Source organism: Ursus americanus, chromosome 3 (genome assembly GCF_024610735.1).
Source record: "Ursus americanus isolate L20-20 chromosome 3, mUrsAme1.1.p, whole genome shotgun sequence".
Classification (NCBI taxonomy): Eukaryota; Metazoa; Chordata; class Mammalia; order Carnivora; family Ursidae; genus Ursus; species Ursus americanus.
In genome coordinates this window covers 64,033,609-64,051,387 of record NC_142129.1, presented here as the reverse complement: position 1 = coordinate 64,051,387, position 17,779 = coordinate 64,033,609, and the positions used below count along the sequence as shown (strand labels likewise).

Below are 17,779 nucleotides of genomic sequence, written 5' to 3'. Positions count from 1 at the left end.
AAGCATTTACTGGATGGAGGAAGTGACCGGGAGAGAGAAATCAAAGATAATTCAGGCTTCTGTGTTTGGCAATCATTATATAAAAAATATACAAAAAAAGAGCATTGCGTTGGCTAGAGCTGGGCAGCACTTTGAGAGTCAGGTTCAGAACATACGGAGTTTAATATTCCAAAAGGAAAGAAAAGGTATAATAGGAGTTGAACATGTGGGTCAGGAGCCCTAAGTAGAAGTGTGGGTTCAAGATGGGTGTGGCAGTGTGTGTGTGTGTGTGTGTGTACACGCATGCGGGTACACACATGCACGCATCTCCATATTTACCTACTTTCGGGGAGTGGAGTGACAGGGCAGTAGGAACCATGGATATGGATAAGCTCCTCCAAGGAAGTGTGTTGAGGAAAAATAAAGGAACAGAAGTGAAACCCTGGAGAATATCATTTCAGAAATAGACAAAAGAAAAATCAGCTAGACAGACAGAGGCAACACTAAGAAGTGGCACAGAAGCCAGAAAATAAAAACTCAAAGGGTCACCAGTCTTAAGTGCTACAAAGGAGTCATATAAGGTTAGCAATTCAGAACGTCTTCTCAGTTTAGCACAGTGTGATTGTTAGTAACCTTGGACAAAGCAGTGTCGGCACAGGGGCAGAGATAGAAGGCAGATTGCAGTGGGTGAGGAGTGAAACAGACAGCGAGTGTCAACAATCATCTCGGCCTGGTTGTGAAAAAAAGGAGAAAGATAGTGTGGGCGTTCAGTGGGTAAGACGCCAGTGGGTGTGAAAGACGTCAGCAGAATTTTCTGTAAATGGTGAATTAACTTTATAAGAGATCAGTAGTTGGGAGCCACGTCCTAATGGATGAAGCCACGTCCTTGAAGAGTAGAGACGGGATGGATGTGGAGTGCCAGGGAGAGATTTGCTTTGGGTAGGAAGAGGGCAACTTGCCTGTGGTGGCAGGAGGGAAGCGTGGAGGGGTACAGATGCAGAGAATTCTTTTGGGCACGGTAAGTAGAAGAGATCCTTGCCTGATGATTCCTGTTTCCTCTGCAGAGTGGGATGCTAGCCCACCGGCTGGCAGCGAGGAGCCAGGTGGTGATGTAGGGCGAGAGGAGAGCAGGGGTGAAACGTGTGCTGGCAAGAATGAGGGGGAAGGCCTACAGGAAAATAACAAGATTCCTGGATAGCTTAAGGTCAGAGATGACGAACTTCTATAAACTAACTTTTTTAAAAATATTTTTAAAAAATCACAAGAATAGCCTTTTTTATTTCCCAAACCATTATTAAACAGGATCCCATGCTGAACATACTATTTCTTGCTGGTTCCTTTCCTAAAATGCTTCTCTTTCCTCTTTCCACTGCTCCCCCACTCTAGTTGGCTGTACAGAAGATTTTCCGGCTTCAGTGAAGCCACTTTTCCAAGAATGCATGGAACAGATTACAGAAGCAAGTGCCAGCCTGCTTACTTCCCCCTCTTCACTTGCATACGTTCAGCTGGAGTTCTGAAAAGAGGAAGTCAGGAGAATTTTTTTTTTTTTTTTTTTTTTTTTTTTTAAAAGATGGAAGAAGCAGGAAGCACAGGCAGGTGGAAATACTGAGGGGGGGAAAAAGAAAAGGGAACAAATACTGAAAAAAAAAAATCATGAGCCAAGTTGTAAGTTGAAATGATGTCAGAAATCAGAAAGGAAAGGGAGCAAAGAAAATACCTACTTTCTAACCTGGCCTCTGAGTTTGCTACTTAAATACACGGCGTCCTCAGACTGGGAGGCCAGGCCATATGGGAAACAGGCATGCAGTGAATTCAGCTTTCTCTCCTGCCTAATTTATGTGTATCGGTGGTCAGGTGTTCCGGGCTTTTGTTTGTTTCTTCGGCCTAACCCGTCGATGTAAAAAATCAAGTCTGGGGTGCCTAGAATATCTCAGAAATAAGGGGACCGATTCAAGCGCCACAAGTGAGCACTTGTGTGTGCAGGTGTTATGTTCTGCAGACGGAGGATTTGCAGAACAGCAGCAAACGGTCGCTAGCTTTGCCAAGTAATTTCTCCCTAGTGAAAGGAGACTATTGCTTAGGCCTTACCTAGGTATACGACACCAGTCCCCTGGCTTTTATCAGCTAGCCAGACATTTATTAGCAACTAGCCTCTTAGAAAAAATAAATAAATAAGGAGCCTGAGTACTGCCTTAACTGTGCTGTTGCTTCTCTCACCTTCTAACCTCTTGTCCCCTGATGCTTCTGACTCAGATTTGCCCCCCAACCCACCCCCATCAAGAAGCTGATGTAATGCAAGCAGATACCAGCTGAAGCCAGAATAGAATGGATAGTTATCTGGGGAGATAAAGTGACAGGGTTGCTTGTTCAGGCTATTGTTCAAAGGAACATGTCTTTTATTTATAGATGTTAGAATTTAAAGGCATAGACAGCCAGAGCTTGACATTACCTCTTCTTACTGTAACTCGCTTCCTAGAAATACGCTTTAGCACATAGCTACCTCCTTTGCATGTAAATTGAATGTGTTAGATGTGTGTTTTATACCTGGCTTCATATTCTTCTAATAGGTTCTGTGGCTGTTTTGGTTAAGGTTGGTTTCTAAATTTTAATGCTTCAATATTTTGCTTTTATAGGACACTGTTTTATCTCTGCTTATCTGAGGCACGGGTTGCCTTAAAAAGCAGGAGGTTTAAAAAGATGCCAAATATAGATGATGTTCGTATTAATAAAATATTCATACTTTGGTCGGGTATGGCTAAGTAGATGAAGTCTCCAAATTGTTAGCAGGTTTGCAAAATTGGCACCCCTTAATAGATTTCATGGTGGTTTGGGGGGCGTCTGTGCCAGGAAAAATGTAGTCTGTTCTTAAACCTGCATTTCCTTGCTTTCAAATACCCAGGAGTGAGGTTCACAGGATGCCACTAACCTTCTGTTGCTCCAGGGAAGTGACTTCATTTTTCTAAGCCTTTACTGAAAAGTGTTATGTGCCTTGTATTCTTGGACTGTGTTTTTTTCTGAAGCTCTAAGATTTTACAGATTGAACCTCATGAATCTTTACAGCCTCTCTGCAAGAAAGGGAGGAATAGTGCCTATAAACCTTTTTGATTATTTGAAACAAAGATAATAGCATGTGATGAATACAAGATAAACTTGGCCAGCCCATTTTTTAACAGGTTAACTGATGAACAAGAAATAATTTTTATACAAACATAAAAATAGCTAATTAACTGTAAACTTTTTTTGTTGTAATGATATAGAGAAGGAAATTTATCTTCTCCCCAAGATAAAAAAATTCTGACACGGCATACTCCTATTTAAACCATGTAAGGACAAACATGAATTTGAAAAAGAAGTATTAAAGCTAGATTATAAGAAGGAACTTATACTCAAGAACATTGTCATAGCAGCCCTTCTGCGAACAGGATTAATCACAAAAAATAACGAATATGCTTTATGAACGTAATATTTGAAGTAATTTTTAAAAATTTGGCTATTAACCATAAGGTTAATTGATTCTTTTCTTCTTGCTCCATTGTGGTTAACATACTCATTCTTCTCTTTAAAGACCCATTTTATTATGCAAATGAAAAAACTGAAAGACTGTGTGTGTAAGAGAGAGGGCTGCTTTTTGCCGGGGAACTCATGCACCTGTTTCAGCCCCTCAGCCCCCACCTCTGCTCCCACTGGCTGCCAAGCTAGACTTCGCGATCAGAGAGGCGGGTGTGGGGTCCTTGAATTTTGACTCACATTTTCTTTGTGACTTACTCTTGTTTTGCCTTATAATTTCTCCCCTTCCAGCTCTCAGCATGCCAGCAGCAGCTGCATCGTGGCACTCACCCTGCTGCCAAGAGGGCACGCAGCCTCCTTGGAGACTGTAGTGTCGCACTCGAGCCAACTGTTAAGAGATAGATGTTGGAGGAATACATACAGCACAGCTGAAATTCAGAGCCTTCTAGGAGGCATTTGGTGGAACACTTTGTCCATGCTATTTTTAAGTTAATTTTTGGAAACTTTTTAGTTTGGACAGTTTTCAAACATGTACAAAAGTAGAAAGCCTACTGTAGCACATTCCCCTATACCTTCCACCTCTCCATTTCAACAATGATCAACTTATGGACAATCTTGTTTCACTGACCCCGGTGTTTCCCTGTGCTTTATCCAGACTACTGATATATTCATTTCCAGGGATAAGTATTTCATAAATTACAGTTACTTTTCTGTCTTTCCTCAGTCACCTTAATGATTTTTTCAGTCCTTTCTTCCTAATGGTAAAAGATATTGGAGTCTTTTTTCCTTCTAAATTAAGCCAAGATATGCTGTGTTGGCACCTGTCATATTTCGTAATACCATCCCCTAAATTTTCAGTGCTTTGTTCATTCAGTTGCCCGCTCTATCCAAAGCTGAGGTGTGCGGGGTCTTTGAATGTGGAGCATTAAAGGTCACCAGGTTTGATTTTCAGTGTTACCACCGACTGGCTGTGTAACCTGGGACAACTTCCTTCACCTTTGTGTGCTTCTGTGCCCTCTTGTTTTTAACATAGGACTAATAATGGCACACACCCCACAAAGCTGTGGTAGGACTTCAGTGAGTGAGTACATTTAAACAGCTCAGATGGAGACTGGCACAAAGGAAGTGCCCAGTATGTGCCTGTTGCTGCCATCCTCCTCTTCTCCTCATGATTATTTTCTTTGTCCTTCATCACTCATTTTATAGACTAGACAAGTGAGGCCCAGGAGGGTGAAGTATACAGCAGTTTTATCGGGAGAACTTGAACATGTCTCAATTCCTTTGTTACCCAAGATGCAGTCTGCCAGAGAGTTAAACCTTAGAAGTTGGGTGTTCAGAAAGTAAAGTGGTATGGATAATATACCTTCTCATTAGTGGAGAAGGTGAGATTTCAAGAATGCTTTTGTTTAAGAAAGGAGATGAGTTGGTTAATGAAACTGGAGAACATTCTGTACACAAGAAAGAGAAGAAAGTTGAAGCACGGGATGCTATGAATGGATAGCTCTAGGGAACATTTATGTGTGAGATGGAGAGAGAAGGCAAGATCTAAGAGAGGAGGGTAAGGTAAGATTATTTGAACCGTCGGTGAATGTCAGAAACAAAAGAGGGGTGCCTGGGTGGCTCAGTTAGGCATTCGACTCTTGATACTGGCTCAGGTCATGATCTCAGGGACATGAAATCGAGCCCCGCGTGGAGCCCTGCATCAGGCTCTGCACTCAGCACAGAGTCTGCTTGGGATTCTCTCTCTCCCTCTTCTCCTATCCCCCCCCCACCCTGCTTGTACACTTTCTCGCTCTCTCTCAAATAAATAAAATCTTAAAGTTCAGGATTCACCCATCTCTCTTTTTTTATCTAAAGCCAAGTGGCAATGGCCAAAGTTTTAATTTATTCACTCACTTTGAGGTGTGCTCAGCATTATGCTACTTACTTATGAATATCATTTCATTAATCCTCATAGCAATCCTGTGAAATAGGTATATTATTGATCTCATAATACAGCCAAGGAAACTGACACATGGAAGAGTTAAATAACTTGCCCCCAGACAATAAGCAGGAGACCTTGGATTTGCACCCAAGCCGTGTGGCTCTAGAATCTGTGCCCTAAACACTCCATGTGCTGCTCCAAGGTAACCAAAGGCTCGGGGCATAGATCATCTTGCAGAAAGCAGCGACAGATAGGTGATATCCTCTAAAGAGGCTGGAATTGTGGCAGCATTGCTCACTGATACCTGTGCTCTCATCTGACCCAGGGATCCTTAGTATTTAAGTCTCACTCGGGTTTCAGGAGGCAGGCTCTGTCCGCTGCATACATGGACCTTTCTAATAAGCTTTTCATGGCAGGGTGTGGTTACATCGCTCTAGTTGCAGTCCTAAGACAGTACTCTGGTGTTTTCACATGCAGTTAAGATAACTGTTGCTAGGGATGTGTTTGGTTAATTCAAAGTCATTTACTAAACAAATATTTCTTGAGGGCCTCTGTTCTAGGTGTTGGGGATGCCTTGTGAAGAGAGCAGTTCCTCTCCTACAGAATCTCCATGGAGTTTTCCTTTCTAGAGCTTCTCATTAGCATGACAACAGCTGACAACAGCAAAAGAAAAATCAAGAGAAACCTCTCTTGACCCCACATCCCTTTCCAGCTACTGGCCCCTATATCTTTTTCCCATCTGTAGTACCATGTCTAGAAATGTTGTCTGTTCTCATATTTGTCTTTACTTGCCTTCCTCCCATCATCTTTTTAAGATTTATTTATTTATTTTAGAGAGAGTGCATGTGCAAGCAGGGTGAGGGGCAGAGGAACAGGGAGAGAGAGAAGCAGCCTCTCCACTCAGTGTGAAGCCTGACGCGGGACTCGATCCCACGACCCTGAGATCATGACTTGAACCCACACAGAGTTGGATGACCAACTGACCCAGGCGCCCCACCTCCTATCACCTTTTAGACACAGCACCAAGCAGACTTTCTCCTCGAGATCTCCCCCAGCTCCAGACTCCTATCAGATCCCCCTACCTAGTAACAGCTCCACTTGGATATCTCCAAGTCACTTGGAACGTCCAAAACAGCTCCTTGTCCTCTTGCCACACCTGCTCCCCTCTGACACTCTTTTCCCATCCCTGTAAATGGAGAATGGAGGCTCCATCCTTATTGCTCAAGCCACAAACTTTGGTTTCATCCTTGACTCCGCTCTTGCACCCCACATCCATTCCATCAGCAAATCCTGTTGGCTTTCTCCTTCGACTATCCACAATCCAACCATTCTGTCTCACCCTTAGTAGCACCACCTAATAGTCCACAGTCATTTCTCATTCCCAGCTGGTCTTCCTGCTTCCTTCCCTGGGCACAGTAACCCCCCACTGGCTATAGTCAACACAGCAATCAAAGAGATGCTTTTGACATCAGTAAGAATTTATCTCCTCTACAACAATATGTTCTTCAAAAAAAATTTTAAAGCTCCCATGCAACAACATGGATGAATCTCATACATAAAATGTTACGTGAAAGAAGCCAGAAACAAAAGTTCATGCTGTATTATGACTTCATTTAAAATGCAGGTAAAACCAATCTGTGCTGTTAGAAATCAGGATGGCGACTGAGGGGCAAGGAGTTGACTAAAAGAGCACCCGGTGGGCCTCTCGGGGCAGGTCCCTTCTGTTTCTTGATCTGGGTGCTGGTTGCTCACAGGTGTTTGCTTGGTTAAAGTTTAGGAGGCTGTACACTTATGTACCCTTTTCTGTATGCATTTTCCATTTCAATAACAAGTTTTACAAAATTTCTATTTCTTCCACAGAAAATCATTCTCCTCTAGACTTAGAAGGAATTTATCAGCACTTATAATTATTATAATGTGAACCCCATGCAGGCAAGAATCTTTTCATCCATCCAACAAAGAGTTATTGAGCACTGGGCACTGAGGGGATACAGCAGTGAACATGGGAAGTGAAACTCCCTTAAGCTTCCAAGGGGTGATATCAGAATAACTTATATATCATATAACAAGTTGCTGAGGGCTATGAAACGAGGGCTTCAGGAGAGGCTATCTCCTGAAAGCAGGAGAGGGAGACGGAGTTCTGGAGTGCGAGAGGTGAAGGATACAGTTTAAAGAAGGTGGTCAGAAAATCCCTCCTTGAGAAGGATGAGACAGAAGGAGGCCGGCTCTGTCTGGGAGAAGAACCCCCTGGGCACAGGGACTGGAGAGGAAAGGCCCAAGGCAGACGCAGGCTGGGTGAGCACGAGCACGAGCACCAGCCGGAGGCAGTGGGACTTCAGGGGAGGGAGCCAGGACAGACTAGCTGGGGGTACTGTCAGAGAGGTACCCTGAGGCCAGATCAGGAAGGGCCCCCTAGGCCTCTGTAAAGACTTTTATTCTGCATGAGACTGCGTTGAGGGGGTGGGGGAGTCAAGTTTTGCCTAACCTGCTTTGAGGTGGGTTTCAGCTGCTTGGAGCAGCAGGTCATTAGTTCTCATTTTTGTAAATACACTTCAATTTTTTTATCCATTCTCCTGTTGATGGATCCTCAGGTCGTTTCCAGTCTGGGGCTTGCATAGAGTACTATGAACACCCCGGTGCACATCTTTTGGTAAAGTACTATATGCAAGGTATACCAGTCTTAAAGAAATTGAACGAGATACATCATCTTATTTGAATACCTTGGGTAATACCACATGCTAATTCCAGCGAAAGTCCGGCAATCAGTCAATACTTATGGTTCACATTCAGGGTAAATGTTCAAGTATGTATTAGGGCGTACAAGGTGCAGGATCCATGCATACGTAGAAAGTATGCAAGGTAAGTTATGCAAGCTGGAGAATACAAAGAAATGTCAAATCGATTTCTTGCCCTCAAGTACCCTCGAGTCTAGTTGGGGATAAGACATACGCATATGGAACAGCCACTAGCAAGGACATAAACAGGAAATGCCAAATGGTAGCCTAGGCAATTTGCCCCATATTCCTCTCTGAAGCAGGCAAGGTCACTTTGGACTGTGTTGATATAAGATTTCACAGGGAAGCTGGGAATTCTGCAGAGCTTGAAAGCATACATCAGATTTGTGGCCAGCCTTTGTAGGCACTGTCTGGGCTAGGGAAATAGCAAAAATGCCAATTTGTATTTGAGGGGGCCATGGGTGGTCCATCTGAGTAAGAGTAGGGTTTAAGATTCATTTCAAAGCCTAGAGATTCAGATGCATGTATTTCGCAAGTAAAGTAAATAACAGCATTCTAATCTGGGAATATTTCTGTATTCCACATTTCTCAATCATTTTGCTGCATTAACGCCACATTTACCATTACTAAACCTCGAAGTCCACAAGGTCTAAATGACTTAAATATATATGTATTTTTAGACTGACAAAGAAAACTCCTCCAGTGTGACTGTAGCAGGCCCCGAGATGGAAAATAAGGCAGGCCAGACTTTGGAAAACAACTCATTAATGGCCGAACTCCTGAGCGACGTACCCTTCACCTTGGCCCCACACGTGCTGGCCGTGCAGGGCACCATCAGTGACCTTCCAGACCACTTACTCTCCTATGATGTCAGCGAAAATTTATCACGGTTTTGGTACGATTTCACTCTTGAAAATTCAGTGCTCTGTGACTTGTAATCTTTACGTCTGTTTGCACCGTAACAGCTTTAAACAAAAGTGTGCCTCTCTTATTTAACCTGTTTGATGTTCTTTGCCATTTCACTGCTTAAAGAAGCACAGAAAGGCAAGGATCCTAAAGCAAAGAAAACAACAGTATGTTCGTTACTCTATTTTTTTTTAGAATAAAGTATATTTGTATCAAAGTTGGACTTAAGTTCTGCTTCCTTTCCCCCAGATAATAAATATAAAAATTAGGCTGTCAAAGTTTTATGAAAGGGGCAGATTCCTTCGACCGGTCTCAAAATGTAACACCTCAAGCTTACCTTAGCAGAACTGTGAGAAAGAGCTGTGGCACTTTTCTTAGTTACCACAGCTCCGAAGTCTGTGCTGAGAATGAGTGTGAATTCTCTTCCTCGGATTTGGAGGAAGCTTGAATTAATGTTATTCCCTTTCTTCTTCCACAATGTTGATGAATGAATTCGGGGGGGGGGGGAAATGTTGCCAGTTAGCTTAATTTCTTCAGTCCCCATTTCGACGCCGAGGCGGAAATGTCAAACTTTTCCTACAAGGCAGTGGTGGTTCGCTGACCCACGAATGCTGTACCTGCTGTGCGTGCTGTTTCTTTTGGGTGCTGCGTGGGACGCGCTGCAGTTTCCTCAAAGCCAGGGTAGCCCTTCCCAGCCTGAATGGTTCCCGCATGCCTGCCTTTGTTTTCTGCCTCCCTGTGCCCTCACTGGCTTTCCAGAGAACTTCCCCTGCTCCTGCTTCGGTTGGCTCCCCTTACCCCTTACCACATATGTTCCCAGTTTATGAAGAGATCCGCGTTTCCTTTCAACCTCTCTGCCTCCTGAAGAAAAACATCTCATGATGATACATATTATTGCTGATCACACCCTTATTTAGAAATTTGTTGGCCACAATACAGATGGAAATGTTTTGCTGCTAGAAAAGCTGAAATCGACTCATTTCCAATTAGAGTGTAGGCAAAACACCTAACTATGACTTTTAGTTCTTGGCTATCCATTATTTATTCCAATGAAAGCAGCAAAGAACTGCCATTGGTCAATAAACTGTAAAGGGAAGCAGCACATTGTGATAGAGTATTTTCCATGGCATGGAAAATTTAAGTCACATCTGTTTTGATTAGGAGCAATACAATTTATTGATTCTGTGCCAAGTTTTAAGTATATTTTTCACAAAGATAGAGTGCCATAGCAAAGCTAAACACTGTGCATAAAGGTACGTGAATCATTCAAGTTTTACTGTGTTGTGGATGTTTAATAAATGTAGCATTGTCTTGATAAAAATGCCATATTTAAAAATTAAATGAACATTTCTATTGACAAAAATGTTTCATTTACAAATAATGTTCCTACATGAGGTGAATGATGTTTTATGAAAACTGTGTAAAGATTTAATGTAATCAGTCTAGAAAATGTGACCTATTACTAACACAAATGTGAACATTTTATAACTTTAAGCAGTTTTTGTGAAAACATCCTTTTTAACATTCATGTTAATGTACCTTGAAGCTAAATGTTATGTCATCAATTTGTCTATTAAATTTTGTCTAAAATGCATTTCATTTATATTTATGTCTACCATGTTATAAATATGCTTGTATTTTCATTTGTCTAAAATAATTGTTATATTTAAATAAATGTGAATTAAAATAAACCGATATTTTGATTATTTTCAAATCCAGAAAAAAAATAGTTTTCTTTACATTCATATTTGAAGGCAAGTTATTAGTTCTTTGTTAGGCAAATATTTAAGTATATAGTTTGTGCAGTGCCGCAAAAATTTGAAATTTCCACTTATATGTAAATTTTAGGGAATAACATGAAAATAATAGTAAGATCACTTGTCCTGCCTTAATGAGACTGGAGAGATTTGGAAGAAATCACATGAATATCTAGCTCTAGATAGATCCCCATCATTACAAAATTTAGTAAGGGCTAGTGGTCACGACCTTCTTTTAACAAAACCTTTTTGGTTTTCTTAATCCTGTATATAAATCAATATTATTATTTTAAAACAACTGGAAGAAACATTAGAAATCAACCAGCCAACTTCATTTACCCAAGAGAAACTTGAAGCCTAGAGAAGTCCAATGACCTAACTCACCTGGTTAGTGATAAACACTGAAATTAATAGTGTCCATAATTATAAAGTATAACAAAGCTGTATGCTCTGGTGGAAAGAGTTCAGGCATTTGAGGCAGCCAGACAGAGTTTGTAATGGCTCCCTCGCTTACAAGCTGTGGACTTTGCTCAGTTCCCTACCTTCTGGTGTTCTTAGTTCCTGCACTTGTTAAATAGTAAAAGTATGCACCTTACAGAGTTGTGTTAAGTTTTAGATGGTGTTTGGCAGATGCTTGGCAGCATAAAGCTTGACACACCATAGGTGTTCTGAGAAAGGGAGCCACTATAATGCTCATTACTTACCACACATGCACCCTAGTCTAACAAAATGCAAAATACGTATTAACTGAATTGAACATATTAAAGAGACACATAAAAAATAGCAACCTACGTTTATTGTCGGTCTCTCCTGCCCCATTATTTTTTTCCATAGTAAATATCTAACTATAAAAAAATTTCTCAAATATGTTGGTTGACTCTGCAATTCCTTAGTTAAGAATTCCCTTACAGAGCACTTTCTTTTCTCTTACTCTCAAGCATCATGGCCATTTTCCTTAATACAAGTTACCATTGGAAAAAGTACAGTAGATAGATGTTGTACAAGTGCTTATACTGAATCTTATTTTTAGCCCCGAAATACATTCAGGAAGTTGCATGTATTTTTTTTTTCCCAGCTTTTTTTAATGGCATTTGCATCTTTTCCTAAAAGCAGAATTAGGTAATTCTGACCAACTTATTATGGTTAAATTTTGATTGAACTTTTAAAACTGTACTATTAAGTATTAACAAAAGCACATTTCTTATTAACAGTTCTGGAAATCTGTAATAGTTTGTTTTGTTAAGTAAACATTCAGTGACACCACCAACACTTTTTGCCCCTTTTCAAAGTAAAATGATAAATTGGAAACAATATGAAAGAAATCTTTTCTCATATTCCCAGAATCCTGTCTTCTTATAATTCTAAAGGACAGATACGGAGTAGCAAAGAAATAATCTCATCATATTCTAAAACAGTGGTACATCAGACCTTACTCCCTTCCTATCATAACAAATGATCAATAAATAAACACTGCCCTCAGTTATCTAGCAAGGAATGTTACTTTCAGAGGAAATAGATTATCTTATTAATATGTCAGTAGTAACATTCACATGAAATACAAGTATATTGGATAGGTGGCTGAAGGATGTTACATCTTTTAAAGCCATTGAGAAATAAGGGTTTGTGGACGTTATCTTTTGAGCGTCTGTGTCATTCCACTAAGGGCATGACCTAAATATTATTGAAAAATCTGAAACTCTCAAAATAAGTCTGACTCCACTGATACTACATTGGCCTGAAAGATGAAGCATTCTTATGTGTCAGGAAAATGACTCTTTATGCCATATGGTTTGGTGCAGCCGCGTGGGTGAAAAAGAGAAAGATGGGGTGATTGATGTGTAGGAGCTCTGTTACAGTCAATAAAGCAGTATGTTAAGCATCGTTAAATAAACTTTTTATGTTAGGGTAGCTTCAGATTTATAGAAAAGTTACAAAAATAGCACAGCGTTCTGATATACCTCCCACTTAGTGTCCCCGATTGTGAACATCTTACATTACTACAGTGCACTTGCCACAACTTATGAACCAGCTTTGGTACATTACTATTACGTCCACACTCTAGTCTGATTTCATGGTTTTCCTGTCATGTTCCTTCTTCCCTTCTAGCATCCCATCCAGTAGAACACATTACATTTAGTCATCGTGTCTCCTTAGGCTGCTTTTGGCTCTGACAGTTTCTTGCTTTTGATGACCAGGGCATTTTTGTGGAGTACTGGTCGGGTATTTTGTAGAATGCTCTTCAACTGGGGTTCATCTAATGTTTTCACATGGCTAGATTATGGTTTTTAGAGGTAGATTACAAAGATGAAGTGTCCTTCAATGAGATCATATCATACCAAGGGTACATGCTGTCAACATGATACTCCTACTGAAGTTAACCTTTATCACCTGGCCAAGGTAGTGTTTGCCAGATTTCTCCACTGTTAAGTCAATCCCTCCCCCACTTCCATACTCTACTTTTTGGAATGAAGTGATAAATCATAGCCCACATTCAAGCAGCAGGAAACTAAGCTGCACTTCTTAAGAGGCAAGTAGCTACATAAATTATTTGGAATTCTGCCACATAAGAGATATGCCTCTTCTCTCCAATTTATTTATTTATCATTTTCTTATTTATTTTGGGATTCATGAATATTCCCTCTTCTTTTTTGCAAATCTAAGTGGGAGCCAAGAAATATATTTACACCTTTATAAAAGTTAATAAAAGAATTTTGGCACATTTTACATGGTGCACATGAATACCATTTGTTGTTGGATATAATCTATTCTGTAATTTCCTCAGAATTCATCTTCCTTTAGCTATATTTCTCCTTAACTTGCCATGACTGTAACCGTATGCACAATAGACTTTCCCTGAGAGCTACGAGTGTTGCATTGTAAGTGGAGCCCTCTTGCATACTTGGCCTTTTCCTACCTCTCATTCCCATAATGATTGCATCTTACACATAATGTCATTCTTCAGCAAGTGGTGTAGAGGCAAGATTATAGTGTGATCATTTTCCTCTCTAAAGAACCAAGATAACTCATGATACACAGAGCTCTTCTCTACAATAGATGACTTTTTTTAGTAATCACAAAAACAAAGTTGCAGCTCCGTAAGTTTCTAAAGAAAGAAATGTTTCATTTTCAACCTTTAAGAAGTAGTTTTAAGAAGCAATATAAGGAAACTCAGTCTTCTTTCGGAGGGGGAGGTGACTAAGAAACTCTTATTTTTACTTCTGATTAACCAGAACTGTGTGCTAAAACATAAAGTCGATCTCCAATTCACTGGGGGGAAAAAATCAAAGCAAAAAGCATCTTATTTTGTCCTTGGAAGAAACCTGAATATAGTTCTTTGTCAAGAACTTGCCCAGTCCCAATTTTAACCCCTACCAAGGAAATAAATTCCTTACAATCAAAGGTAAGGCAAGGGATAATTGCATCCAGAACAACCCATCAGTACGCTAACTCTGAACCAGCTCCACAGACAGCTTTTTAGTTACTACCCAGGCCAGAGAGAGAGAGACAATAGACTGTTTCAGAGGTCAGTTAAGGAGACAGCCTCCCACTTAGGACTGCTGCCAGGGACGTACAATCCAGTGTCTGACATCTGGGTTCTGCAGCTGCCAAGTCTGCCCCTTGTGTGGCCACAGGTGTTGGCTATAACTCTGAGACACGTGGGGAAGAAGGAACAGGGTAATGTCAGTTTCACTGTATGTATGTGTGTCTTTGTGTACAGTTTTAATTTTAATCCTGTTTTTCAAAACTTATGTAATTTATTTTGTTTCAAAATTAATGTATTTCTGCATAATGGCAAGGAACATTTGGGAGGCTAACAAAGAAGAAGCTTTTGTTCAAGAACAAGGGCAAAACAAAGCCAAGTTCTTACACCTGTAGGGTACACCATACACTACTATGCTGTGTGTGGCGTTCTTAGCTTAGTCATTTGAATAGGCCTCAGGACTGAAAAAAAAGAAGATGGATGCCAAAAAGCAAACAAGCAGTTGGTTTAAGATAAAACCTAAATACTTATCCTCTCCTAGTAGCCACCCCTACCCCCGACACCCCTGTTTGGGATGTTCACTAGAATTTGTGTTTATCAATATGTGTATAAACACAGCCTTGGACACACTATCTACTTTTCTATTTCACACCATATCCACTGTAACCATCAGTTAACACAGCTTAAAGAGGTAACACAGGAGACTTATCTCCTACTTGGGGGGCAAATCTAGAAGTTCCTACCTCAGGTAAGTATTTGAGGTTCCTAACCCTAAAGATACGGGCAGTAGTAGAAATGAGGATGATTAAGAGAAGGGAATGACACTGGTACGAACTATAAAGAACCAATAGTCAACAGCATTTAAAAATATAGATATGTCTATACCTCCATAATTAAATATACACTTCCTCCTCGTTTTCCCTACTTCATAGTCTGAAATTCAATTTAATGGTAAATTGAATATACTTTTTCAAAGTACAGCCACAACCCCATTTCCGTTAAGAATCTGTGCTCTTATTGATGTTCCATCAGACTTGCGCTTGGCACATAAATCCTCCATCGGGCTTTGTTGAATGAATGAGTGAACCAATGAAATAAATCATTAAATTCTCTATAAAGGAGACTTCCCAAAAGCAAAGGAATAGAATTTCAAAACTTTTATAGTTTTTCAGGCCCCAGTAAGTTCCCCAAATTATCATGCTGTGTTTATGCAGCTGAAAATAATGCTTAGTTTACCAAGCCTCTACAAATTGTGCCTTTTGTCTGTTTTGGGTATTCTCCATGTTTTTCAGGTTGTGTTTTCCTCTGCCCATAATGACTATGTATGTTCTCATGATGAGTAAGAACTGATTCTAGACAATACAGTATATTTTGGTGCTGTGGATTAACTCATTTGAGGTTTTATCTAGCTGCCAAGTTTCCCTTGTGTGTTCTTGATTATTTTTGCATATATTCCTGCCCTGGAATTTATTAATCCTATATGACCTACCCTTGAAAAGGGTCGTCTTTCATATGCTTTCCTAAGTACACTTGAATATTTCAAATGCACTTGGTTTAGATAAAGACATTTTTCTAGGATCAGTAGACCTTTCCTTTAGAATTCTTCTGTATCTCTGTCTTACATTTCCTACCCAATCAATTTTCTTCCGTCATATGAACATGTTTAGATCCTTTCCCCTCTAACTCCAGCTGTAAACTCTTTTTCCATCCATTTGGAATCAAGTTTCTCGAGTGGTCTATTTTTGTATCTGCACTTCCTTACTTTCTGTTCACTCATTAACCCCCTGTAACCTGATTTCCTATCCTTGGTTAGAACTCCACTGGACTGCTTCGTACGGAGCCACCTCCAACCTGCCAAGTGCCTTATGTCTAGTTCTTTCAGGCAGTCCTCACTATCGGTTACTTCCACTGTCCTGAAATTGTCTTCACCCTTGATAGCTGTGACACTTGCCTTTCTGGTTTCCCTTCCAGCTCTGTGACCATTCCACCTCATACCATTGGGGACTTCTTTTCCTCCATTCCACCCCTAAAATGTTGTCTCTCTTCTGTTCCCTGTCTTCTCCCCACACAGTCATATTCATGCCTGTCTGCTACCGTTGACACCCAAACTGATCTCTAGCCCAGAACTCAAGTTCTGCATCTGTATACACAGCCTGTTATCAGACATCTCTCTCGACACTTCCTCTCAGCGTCTTGAGCAAGAGCAGGGTAGCTGTTGTTTGCATCTGCTCTGTACTCTTTCATATCCCTCCTCTTCTGCTTCCATTTACTTTGGGGAATTCCTTCTTCACTCCATATGGTCCTGATGGGAAATAGCACACTTGTTCTCACTCCTGGAGCCCGAAGGGACAGACACATACCCTGACCTGGTTCAGTCAGCATCTCTCTTACCCACTGATAATAACGTAAGCAGAAAGCGGCACCTCTTCTTGCCAGAGTACTGACAGCCATCCTTCCCCTTGTGTTTCCAAGTCCTGGCATACCACCTGAGGCCCTGCGTTACCCAAGCAGGAAGTCTAGGCATCTATCCATTCTTCCTTCTTACTGTGCTCCATACTCAATTGCTGATAAACTTCTGTGATATCTATCATAAAGACTTGTCTCTCCAATGTGTCTGTCTTCTCCATACCGACTGCTCCTACTCCAGTCTCTGTCTTCATGATTTCTCCTACCTGATCTCCCTGCGTCCTCTATACTATAGCCAGAAAGAACTTCCTAAAAAAATAGATCTAAAACCCTCAGTAGCTCTCTGGTATCTAGAGAATTGAGGTGCCTGAAGGCAAATAAGGGCCCTCAGTTGCCTCTCTAGCCTCATCTCAAATCATGTCCTGTGTGCTCTTCCCTCGTGAGCAGAACAGGCCATGCCTCCTTCACCATCCTCACATTCCGGTCAATGCGCTTGGAATGCCCTGATCTTCCCTTCTCATTTTTTTATTTTATCGTTGTTTGTTTTCCTGGTCATAAAATATTTATTAAGGTTTACTTTAGGGAATATAGCGAATATAAAATTCAGGATAACAATATGAAGTGATTTCATTTCAATCCTTTCAAAGTCAACCCAGCCGTCAATGCTCTGCAGATGTAAAACCACTGGCGAGACTCACTAAAAGCAGTTTGACTAACTCCAGAAGAGGCCTTTCGTGAACATTCACAACTAGAGCATCTGAATACCTCTTTTAAGTGCAAAACCACACTACACTTACGCAGCAGCAATGCATCCATATGGTTCTCGTTAGTCATTAGTAGTCAGATCGCATAAAACACCAGAAAAAACACACAATGGAGCTCACAAAATATGCTTAAAAATGAACCTGTCCTTGCAAAATACACACCGTAATGGAAGAAGAGAAATTTTTAAAAGTACTATGCACACTATAGGGGTTGTCCCAACAATCTCTGAGCTAATCTGTGGCTAAATTATTTTACAAGGTTTCACTCAAGTATCACCTCCTCTGGGAAACCTTTCTTATTCCTCCTAAACTGGATTGGA

The 17,779-nt window shown here is 40.7% G+C and overlaps 1 protein-coding gene and 1 long non-coding RNA gene across 9 annotated transcripts in view; one reads left to right on the top strand and one right to left on the bottom strand.

Moving 5' to 3' along the window:
- Window positions 1-9,268, top strand: part of UMAD1 (UBAP1-MVB12-associated (UMA) domain containing 1) — a 215,959-nt gene extending 206,691 nt beyond the window's left edge. For 3 of the 8 annotated variants that reach the window (XR_015724001.1, XM_087861050.1, XM_087861049.1), the window contains one exon: window positions 3,778-8,810. Coding sequence is in view for 4 of the 8 variants with exons in the window: in XM_087861049.1 (XP_087717175.1) it covers window positions 3,778-3,979 (202 nt within the window). In the remaining 4 variants the exon portion in view is untranslated. The other 5 variants (XM_045793180.2, XM_045793181.2, XR_015724000.1 and 2 more) reach the window with 4 other exon arrangements.
- The window catches only part of LOC148110408 (uncharacterized), a 157,293-nt gene that overhangs the window by 54,563 nt on the left and 84,951 nt on the right, over window positions 1-17,779 (bottom strand). The window lies entirely within an intron of this gene.